The following is an 11,421-nucleotide window of genomic DNA, read 5'->3' on the forward strand; positions in this document are numbered from 1 at the left end:
CCAATCAACTACTGAACACCATGTAGTTGATAACTTGATAAGGATAGCTATCGGTATCTAGAACTTCGAGCCAAGCTTAGCGTATCATGCTGCTTTAATTTCCATGTGCTCGAGCTTCTTCTTGCCTCGATCTCAGGATCTTCAGTTCGTATTCTCCGTAGTCTGTCATTCCTCTGATTGTACACTCTGCTGTGAGATTCAACGATTGCAGCCGTTGGCATATTATCTGTGAGTTGAACGGTTACATTTTGGAGACGAACACCATAAATCATAAAATTAAAATCTTCTATCGCATTCATCCCTATGGTAACGAGGAAGTGGGTGGATGGGACGCGAGTTTCGGGGGACAGCTATGAACCACCTGTGCCCAAAACACACGTGCGATAGTTTTTGTCAGTGAGAAATACTTTCTTATTAGTGTAATAAAATGGTCGCGCTTCGCTGTCCGTCGGGTTAGCTTCGCACCCGACAGTGGTTCTTCACTTGTTTTTGAAGTGAATATTTCTTATGCGACAACGGCACGTTCATTGGTAACGCTAAAAAGTGTCCATAAACCGGACAAGGGAATGGAGGAATAGAAGAAAAGAGAGACAGAGTGATGTGTGAGCGAGAGAGAGTGATGGTCATCCATAGCATAGCCGTGTACAAGAAGAGAGAGAAAGAGTTACGTGTAAGCGAGAGAGAGTGATAGGCCATCCATAGCCCGCGTGTACGTATTTTATATGTATAACGACAGCAGCACGCATGCGCGTCGTTCTATCCGTTGTGTGAGAGTCCACATTTAAGTGTGAGTTCATACCGTCTTCGCTTTGTCTCGAGTTCAAGCTTCTGTTTTGTGTTCACTTCAGACGCGTGTGAAGCACACGCACCAGTTTTTTCTTCTTCTATTTTTTTGAATTTCATATCATAAGGTAAAAAATTTCATAATCTGAGAGGCGCCTGAACATCTGTGATTTTACTGCAAGTCTCAGTGTAAGAATTTTCAAAGTTTGGAACGTAATTCTGTGAAAGACGACCAACCGCCGTAGAGAATTTTATAAGTCTTGTCCAAAATAATTTTCAAAGTCTTGTATTTTACATTATAAAAAGCAAGCAGTCGTTTGTGATATTACTCCAAGTCTCACAAGGAAACTGCCTGAGGTGTCCCCATCGACTTCGATCATTTAAGGATATGTTATTCTTCATCAAAATCTAAGCGACACATATTTTTTTTCATCGGCGAAAAAACAGTTTAAAGGGGTGAAATCAGCCCCCAAAGTTGGGCATCCTCGGTGGTTGTTTCATAGTTTCGCATACTTCAAGTTGAGATATTTGAATGAAACCAATTGAAGAATAATTCCTATGACGAATAATGAAAAATGCATTTTGGCCGGTTGCGACGGGGTTGAATAGTCGAAAATTATAGGGGCTGAAAGTTAAAAAATGTTTACAACGGACAAACTATTGTTCGGATTTTAATGAAATTAATTGCATTTGACACAGCAGAAAAAAGTAGGGGATACATGTTTTTGTGTTTTTCGAAATAACGTCACTTAGGGGGTGAACTACCCTTATACACGTGCAGCCGAATTCCCATTAGAATCGCACTATTTTGCTTTAATTCGTCTTATTTAACATTACAAAGCTCTTTCTAAGTAACAATTTACGAGCTTCTTCGTTTCAATAAATTTCGGTTGCATTTATAGCAAAAACCACTCCCACAAATTGCCGAACGGTTTCTGGCATAGTTTCTTTTACGATCGTAAAATCTTTCAGAGACAGGTATTTCAGTAGTTTGCGAGGTTACTGGAATCGATCGCGAGCTTACAATTTTGGAATTAACACGGCTAATGCTGTAAACATTTAGGACTTTGGTTTTTATTTTTTCCAAAATATTGAAAGAAATCGGAAAGTTAACATGGAATGGCTTGTATACCGTTGAAGAAATTCACCCTTCAAGTGACGTTATTTCCAAAAATGCCCCTTTGGGGGCTGATTTCACCCCTTTAAACTGTTTTTCCGCCGATAAAAACAAATTCGTGTTGCTTAGATTTCGATGAAGAATAACATATCCTCAAATGATCGAAATCGAGGGGGACACCTCAGGCAGTTTCCTTGTCAGTCTAAGAAGTTTCAAGTTTAGAATGTGATTCCATGAAAAACGAGCACTCGTCGAAGAGGGTTTTCAAAGTCAGCGTCGAAATAAGTGCTAAAGTCTTGTTGTATTTTACATTCTCAAAAAGTTGTATGTTGTGAGCAACGGTAAGCCGTCTGAGCATGTATTGTAAGCCTGGATTCAAGACATTTTTGATGTTTGATAATTGTATGAATAAAATCCAATTATCTGTACGTCATCATTGTTACCTATTACCAGAGTGTTGTTACGTGCTCCAAAACTCTATTTAACGAATAAAAAGAAATATTGAGCATCGAGAGTCAACAGTCATTACATTACCTTTCGTATCCTCAAAAGCTTTGTGCAATGCGATTCAATCGCCTTTGAGTTGCAACATTTAACATCGTCGACAGGGTGCGGCCGATGCGTCTGTCTTTTGCTGCTACCGTGCGGGAGCAGTAGAAAATCCATGAAGAATCTTGTTTTTTATACATAACTTAACTTGCATTACCCAATTAAATTGTATTTTTATAAAAACCTCTTACCGTAGAATTTCAAGTTTTAATTTCTTTTTTCATCTCTTCGGACTTTATTCCTCATTTCTGTTTTAAACTTCGACAATCACAAATTTTTCTGAGCACTCTACGCGAACTCGTTCATTTTTGCTGAAAATAAACCTTTGCCTGTCTGTATTCTTCGAGAAGGAAATAACTTGTGTTTAATTGAGTGACATGGTCACTTTTCCTGTTAAATTGCTCAGATTCCTTTACTCTAAATCAATCATTTTTACATATAATAATTTTTCAGACTCCAGGTAAATCCTGTTCATTTATTAATTTCGACTTTTGTTCGAATTAACATCAACTTTCGTGATTCATGCGGTCCATCCAATTTTGAATAATTCCCTTAATTTATTATTCGAAATTTATTCATTAAGTCATTATCCTTTCTAAGGTCAGATTCGATGGTCATAAGTTATGTTATGTTTATTGAGGTTGAGTTCGTTTTGCGCTCGGCCGACTAAGGCGCTGTAGGTTTCTTTGTGTTGTCAACGTAACTGTCTAGTGTAAAACATTAGCCGTCTCAGACTCATTGTCCCCAAGTGTACCTTCGATTGTACATTCAGTGCAATCAGAATACCCAGTCCATTCAAAACAAACGACGTTGCCGGAGTATCGAGTAAAAAGAACTTTATACTACACCTGTACAGCGTATCCTGGAACAAAAATCCATTTTCACACAGATCTTGAGCTTCTTGAATAAAATATCGCATGAAGTTGCTGGCAACACCAGATTTTTCATTGCCATAATATGCTTCAATCATGAATACGTCATTAAACTTAATGATTGATCCCGGAATCGGCCATTAAGAATCCATGGACGACTTTGATACAGGGAGACCATCAATATCAATGGCTCACTAAATAACGGTATGTATTTCAGTTAAATAGTTGGAATTGAAGATATGAAGTTGAGCAATGTAAACGATATATATACTGTATGACATTACATGAATATAAGCTCGCCCGCGAAATAACGTATGGTATATTGTATGCAGCATGTAGGTGCGAGACCATTGCACACCAAGATGGTAACTGAATCTAGATCGCTATGGATCTTAAAGGCTACGGCACGAGCATATGTGCTTTCTTATGGTAATTGCACGTCGGCAGAATATGGTACAGAGGGGGTACAGCCGTAATTATGGGCTGGGACGTAACAATACAATTCTAAGAAAAAGAATAAATCAACATTAATTTCTAATCAGGATTTTTCGGTACCGTTCCTGTTCTCAGTTTTACCTGCATTATTGTAAGAGCATTTCAAGTTTTTATAAACAGTTTATAAAACATGGCACTTTGTCTAAGATTGTTCTGAGTTACGAATTCTTATTCAAAGGCGCTTTGCCGTAAAGATTCTATCTTTTCAAATTCGAATGGCTCGTATATTCCAAGCTTAAGTGACACAGTGGAGCGGTTTGCTATCCAACAGATTTGACAATACGCGTGACTCATTGTCAGAGGTGTGCTTCACTGCCTATTAGTGACGATCGTTCTGGGGCACCTCTATGTATACCAAAAACCAGATAGTCAAGCGCAGTCGCAAATTGCCACGTTCGTCGTTCGTTCTCGTCAGTCTCGATCATTATTGGTATTTCCGGTCTTGTTCGGCAGTGTCCTAATGCACCGGAGTCAACTGTCGGTGTATTGGTATCGGTCAGCTGGTCAGTACAATATATTGTATTCTTAAGCGGGATACCGACCCGGCTACCAGCTATATCATCGCAAAATGCTGTGTCATTACTACGAAATCAATTCACTGTTTTTTGAACTTGCAGTCAAATTCAATTTAAAAAAAGGTCTAGCCGGTTAAGAATGATGAATATGCCCCCACCAAATTTTGTGGCACCGGTTTTTTCCCAAGTTCCTCACCTAAAAAAAAAATTTAGTGCAAAATTACAGCTTTCTACATCAATTTCGAGGGGTTTTTCTGATAAAGAAACGTGTTTTTTCAATTTTTTCGGTTATTAAATACTAAAAGGCGACCGAAAAATCTGAAAAAATTCTGAAAAATCAAAAACATGTTAACATTAATGGAAAAAATATTTGCAACTTTTTTTATGCTAAAGCCTATTATTAATTATCGAATCTTCCTCTAAAAAATATATTTTGTAGTGTATATATTCTGCTACTATTATGACAAAAATTGACGTGATTCTATTATTGATTTCCTGCGAATTAAAAAAAAAGTCCCAAAATTCGGCCTGCAACACATTGAAAAAAGAAAAACGACAATATTTCACATTTTTTGATGAGAATCTATACATAAATCATTCTTTGGGTTTAATTGTTGGGTGATCATGGTTGGAGTAGTTGTGAGACATAACAAATAGATGTAATCAGTAGGATTATATTGCTAATTGGAGTTTATTAATAAATGTTATGAGTATAATAAGTGTAATTTGAGTTTCCATAAATGTCATTGATCAAGCATTAACTCCTACTATTTATATTGCTACATATTTAATCTTCATCTCTATCACTGTTGATTACGGCATTGACCTCTTCTACATCAAAAAGTCCTGTGAGGATTTCAGATGGTCTTATGATTTTCGATAGATATCGAGCATTAGATAGATAATAAACGATCGCAGCAATTTGTGAACAGCAACCAACGGTTCGTTTGCCATTTGGACAATCACAAACATAACGGCGAATTCCAGAAGATCCTTCGGAATCACGAGTATAATCGCTGTAGCATTTATAAGTTTTGCTATTAATGTGTCTCGACCTCACAAGAACTTGAACGATTGCGTGATTTGCATCTTCTAATCTCTTCAAATAATTGAGTGCAATATTTTCATCCTCGTCCATCATTTCAGCAAGGTAAGATACTACTTGAGATAGCTGGTATGAACCAGTGAAGAGTATCTTCAATTCCTTTTCGGTCAGCTCCGGGCAATCAAGCAAATCAGCTGATGCTAATTGTTGAAATTGCGTTTTTCGGCGATTCCAACGCTCCAACTCTGCCTCTTGTGCCAATGAATTCTCGCTATCACGCCTAGACTTCATTTGCTCAATAATATCATCCCTGATGCCAACATCAGAATTCAACCTCTTTCCAAAGATATTATTCAGATAGCAAGCAATCCTGAAGAGTGATTTTGGGAGAAGTTTATTATCTAAAGAGTGATGAATTAGCTTATATTTCTGGTCAAGGATGCCGTGAACTGTTTCGACCACCCAACGAACTTTTGTGACCCATCGAGAGTTGTCCGACTCTTCAGTTGTGAGCTGACTACGTTGTCCTTTTAATGCTGGCATGAGTACTTTATATTTTCTCTTTTCTAATTGCTGCACCACATCTCGGAATCCTCGATCAACTACACAAATGTCACCTAGCCTCATGATTCGTTGAAGACCATTCGGATTGTCTAGCAGTATTTTAATTATTTCTGTGATGTATGTGAGTAAGGTAGTACGGCATACGCTATTGTGCGTATGCGAGTGTGCGCGAGTATGCACGTATGTTGGTATGTGTGATTATACTCTGCGTGTGACTACGGTGCGCGGGCCAAGCACTCGGTCTTGGGCGCTCGTGTGAATGCCATGCCGGCTTCCACGCTTCCTATTGTGCTCACTGGTATATATCACTTGTATCCTTATAATCATACTTATGAATAAACTTACTACATTTAATCTTATTTCCTGTGTATATTGATTATTATATCAACATATAAATATACCACAATTTCGGCATCGTTTTGAGTAGCGTAAAAAGGCCCTTCCATCTCAACAATGTACCCATTCATCGTGCAAATAGTAAAGGGTTTACATAATGGGACCTTTTCCTGTCCAGAATACGATTTTCGTTGATAGTTGTTGTTCGTACTCTTCTGATGCCGAATGTAAGTTCCATCAAATATTAGCACTAATTGGTCCTTGAGCTCATACAGTTTCTTAACTGTATCCGAAGTTTTATGTTCCACAAGATCATCCCTTGATTCGCTAAAATATTCAAAACCCTCTGGTAAAATATATTTCTTAAAAGAGTTTACGACTTCTGCACAATAATCTGAAACTTGCTGGTCACGATCAAGTCCTAGTACAAATGCAATTATAGTATTCGAATTCCCAGTCCTCATTTTGAAAAGAAACACTACCAATGCTTGCAAAATGTTACGGGTCTTGGAATTCCTCATCGATTTCATTTTCCCAGACAGCTCATTCAGATTTGCGTAACTAAGACCAGTCAATACTTCCAGACGTTGATCAGATAGAGTACCATCCCTAATTTGATGCTTTAATTCTTGGCCATTCGACAAGTCATTAAGGAAAAACGTCAAGTCTGATACTTTAATCATACTGTTACCAGCATGTATTTTCAACGCAGCTAGGTCATCTGAATAGAATTTTTTTTTCATCAGATGAGTTGGGCAACAACGATTTCCCTGAGGAATGAAGATCTTTCTTTCCTGGAATGCTTGCAATCGAGCTTCAGAAGGGACAGTGACGATTGGTGATGATGAGTAAAAAGAAAGCAGTATTTGTGAGTTGACACTACCCGTGGAAAAGGCAGTTCTACCAATTCGACATTGACTGGCTCCTGCACTACAAATGATGGGTCGCCAGTAGACGATTGTGATAGAGTGTTTGTGGAACTTTGTAAAGGTATCACTGTAGAAGATTGTTGTGAAGAAGTCTTTTGAGACGTGTGTAAAGAAAGTATAAAGAAAGTAAAGATGTCTGCGTTGGCAACTCATAGAGGTCTGAATGTTCATCATCAACTTCTGGCATAGAACATTGGCGAGATCCACCAAACTCTGTTGCTTGTTGTGATCCTGATGCTCTTGAGCCAGATATCGATAATGATTCGGTGCTATGTCTATTACTTTTGCTGTATAGAATCAACCTATAATGATCGCAGAGAATATCCCCAAGTTTCAAGACTTTGCCTATTCTTACAGAGTATTCCGAACATTTTCCATTATCGTTTATTCTTTTTCGCTGTCCCTTTAATGCGCTAAGCAGACGAGAACAGTATGCACATCTCGTCGAATCTGTTGTTGAATCCGAGCTTACTTGAGGCGTTAACATAGTGTATTACTGATGTTGATCAATCGCTCATAAGTTATTCTGAAACCAATAACTTGAAATTAAGATGTTGTGTGGGTGCATAACTTCTAGTATGAAAATCTAGTTTTCACTGCGAGACCCATGCTTAATGATGGACGAAACATTGATAAAATTCTTACCAACAGCACGGCTATTTTTGTTTCATTCTTTGTCTCGAGTATCGTATAGTATGGATAGAAATTCATACATTTGTAGCTAAGCACTGACTAGGACTTACACTGAATATTCTCACTGAGCAGATCATAGTTGACGAGTTGAAATCGTGAAGTGAAATGACTAAGCAGGCGCGTGAGCGCTCCGCTTATGTGTTTGTATTTACGTTCGGAAACATATGCGGCGTTTCGCTGAGTGATGGGGGATGCACAACACGGCGTAACACAAGTCCCCTGCGTCTCGCGCTCACCCGTTACGTCGAGAAGGTTTGCGCACCTCGTTTGCGCTGTTTGGGGAATAGAAGTTTCTTGCGCTCAGTTGCGCGCTGTATCCCGAAAAGTCGATGCGCATACCTTGCGTGCACCACACATTCAATTACGACGTGTGTCAATTTAGTTGTATAGGATAAGACAAATGATTCACTCTGTCACGATGGAGAAATAAATAAATAAGTAGGAAAATGGGCCTGGTGTCCGAAGTATCTAGATCGATTTCGAGGTTCAATGCCGTTCAATACATTTACACTAGCGGCGCCACTTGAGCTGTGTAGCTTACCGACAGCCATGCTGATTTTTTTATCCATGTTATTGTAAAAAATCGGACAAACTCCATTTCAACCTTGTTAATCGACGTCGAAAATTTCAACATATCCAAAATCAGCGTGAAAATCATATTGTTTACATCTGTTTGTTATGTGTCACAACTACTGCAGCCATGATCACCCGATAATTTAACCCAAAGAATGATTTATCTATGGATTCTTATCGAAAAATGTGGAATTTTTGTCGTTTTATTTTTTTTCAATGTGTTGCAGGCCGAATTTTGAGACTTTTTTTTTCAATCTGCAGAGAATTCATAGTAGAATCTCGTCAATTTTTGTCATAATAGTAGCAAAATATATACACTATAAATATAAAATATATTTTTTAAAGGAAGATTCGATGATTAATAATAGGCTTTAGCATAAAAAAAAGTTGCAAATATTTTTTCCATAAATTTCAACGTGTTTCTGATTTTTGAGAATGTTTTTAGATTTTTCGGTCGCCTCTTAGTATTTAATAACTGCAAAAATCGAAAAAACACGTTTTTTCGTCAGACAAACCCCTCGGAATCGACGTAGAAAGCTGTAATTTTGCACAAAATTTTTTTTGTAGGTTAGGAACTTGGGAAGAAATCGGTGCCACAAAATTCGGTGGGAGTAGATTCTCCATTTATATCCGGCTAGACCCTTTAAAGCAAGATTCATGGTTATCCTCGAGACGCGAATGAACAAGACCTGTGTAATTCAGCTGTGCACTTCACAATCAGACTGCCAACGAGTTGACCGTCGACGTCCTATTTATACCGATCTTCGCTGGTCGTCGATTGTCGACGTTGCATGCCGCTCGTTAGAATTTCAGGGTCACAAACAAGCCGTTGGATATTGCTCCTCATCCTTATTGATGCTTCTCACACCTGCTGACTGGTACTAATCTATGTAAGGTCAGCAGACCGTTACAGTACATACTTTAGGTTTTCGTGACGCCTACGCGCCTTAAAACCCCCCAACAGTACGTGATTCGTGGCAAGTTGGTAGCATTTATCTGCCGCACTCGGCTCATTTAAAAATTAAGCATGTCTTAGCGCAAGCGCGCAGCGCCGCTTGAAATGGCCCGATTAAAGAAAGATTTACAGTATTGTTCATCACACTTTATAAAGGTGGAAAAGACCACGCATGAAAATGATCGAAATCCTGATCATTTGTGGGTATTTCCCTGACGTAAACCTTCATCAAATGACATGGCCCGAGTTATTCTGCGATAAATTTTTCTGGCACAACGATCAACAAAGCTCGTGAACCGATTCGTGTTTTCATACTAATTGTTACATGTTTCCAGGTCTTGATCTTTTGATTTAGAAACTTTTCTCGTTTTCACCACGATACAAAAAGAAAATAACTGAGTGATACAAGAAAAAGGTTTTCTCGTGTTTCAGATATCGCTGGTGGATACCTGTGCTTTGTTACAAGCATAGTTGGCATCGGTCTGGTGACAGCAATCATCGGAGATGTCGCATCCTACTTTGGCTGTACCCTAGGCATAAAGGATTCAGTCACTGCAGTAGTCTTCGTGGCCCTAGGTACCAGTATCCCAGGTAAATTGTCACATATTCATCTGTATCTGTGATATTGACACAACAGAGTTAATTTCAGAATGTAATTTTGATAAGTAAATTAGGATTAAGAAGGATTTCCGACTTTCACAATGCCTGTCTTCGAAATATCACTCATACATGCGTTTTCAGCGCAAGAAGATTCTTTTTTTTTTTAAATATTGTTGCGTGTATTTGTTGTGCTTGACATGAGTGTGAGATATGAACTCTAGCGCTCATGGAAGGATGTTGCGATTTACGTACCCTTCCGTGATCGCGTGTCTATAGGTCACGAGGATTAGCAGATCAGCTTTCCTCGGTGTCAGTCTTCGAGTGTACCTCTATCGCGATACAACGTTGTGTATCGTCTAGAGTCACTCTATGTACATTGATAATAAAGTTTATTTTCTGTCCGCGTTTCACGCATCTATATAACGTGTGCAACGTTTCTTTATAGAACCTCCCCTCTCGCGTTTAATCAAGATTACAACTTCATATCGCAACAAATGTGAAACATTGTCTTTTGTTCCAGGTGTAGAAAATTAGTAATTTCAGATAATTGTGAAGTTTTCGGTGTGAGGCGCAGAGGCAAGTGTTCATAAGAACACAAGAGCGAAATTGGTGGGACAAGCCGATGACAAGTGCTGCAATCGCACGAGTACTATTTTGATCCATTACGATTTAGTGATAAAACTGAATTTCTGTAATTTTTAACCCCATATCACTCATGAAAATTATTCTCTTAGTTCACTCTTGTGTGTTTATATCATATGAATTTCGGATGTGTTATTATTGAGTGAACGGAAAAAGTTTATTTCGTTAGTTTGCTTTCATGCCATCTAAATTTAAGAAAATTCAAGAATAGTGATGTATTTACGGTTGGCATAAGCCGTTAGATAGTAGAAAAATCGCCGCTTGACTGTTTGGCAAATATACTGCAAGCCTGGTAATAAAGTTTAGTAAAAATGTACAGCATTCCAACCAACTTATATACAAACATGACAAAGATTTGGCACTTTTTCCGCAGCTGAATCGACTCTCCGGAAAATAATCCCAAATTTCAGATACTTGCCGGCCGCGTAGGCTTTGTTGGACCAATGATTTTTACTTCACCGGCAAGTCAGATCTATCATATCAACGCATCCTACCTCACTGACTGCGGGTTCACTGATCGTTATAGCTGCTCTGTTACAATACATCCTTTGCCAGATGTGACTGAAATCTCTACGACGCCCGATACAAATGAGAGCACGTTTTGAATTCCGGGTGAAAAAGAACACGTTTCAGATTCCGGGTGAAAAGAGCACATTTCAAAATACGGGTAAAAAAGCGCACGTTTCAGATTCCGGAGAAAAAAGAGCACATTTCGGATCGACTTGAATACCAGCACGTTTCGGGTTGACTCGA

General features: G+C 38.6%; 1 protein-coding gene across 1 annotated transcript; it reads right to left on the reverse strand.

Annotated features, from left to right (window-relative positions):
* Window positions 1-5,118: 5,118 nt before the first annotated feature.
* Window positions 5,119-8,449, reverse strand: LOC138191261 (uncharacterized). Its single transcript, XM_069137807.1, has 3 exons — window positions 8,440-8,449; window positions 6,330-7,492; window positions 5,119-5,949 (listed from the first exon to the last, which is right to left on the reverse strand). The coding sequence occupies exons 1-3, from the start codon at window positions 8,447-8,449 to the stop codon at window positions 5,119-5,121; spliced, it is 2,004 nt and encodes a 667-aa protein (XP_068993908.1).
* Between the last annotated feature and the right edge of the window lie 2,972 nt (window positions 8,450-11,421).

Source organism: Neodiprion pinetum, chromosome 7 (assembly GCF_021155775.2).
Source record: "Neodiprion pinetum isolate iyNeoPine1 chromosome 7, iyNeoPine1.2, whole genome shotgun sequence".
Taxonomy (NCBI): Eukaryota; Metazoa; Arthropoda; class Insecta; order Hymenoptera; family Diprionidae; genus Neodiprion; species Neodiprion pinetum.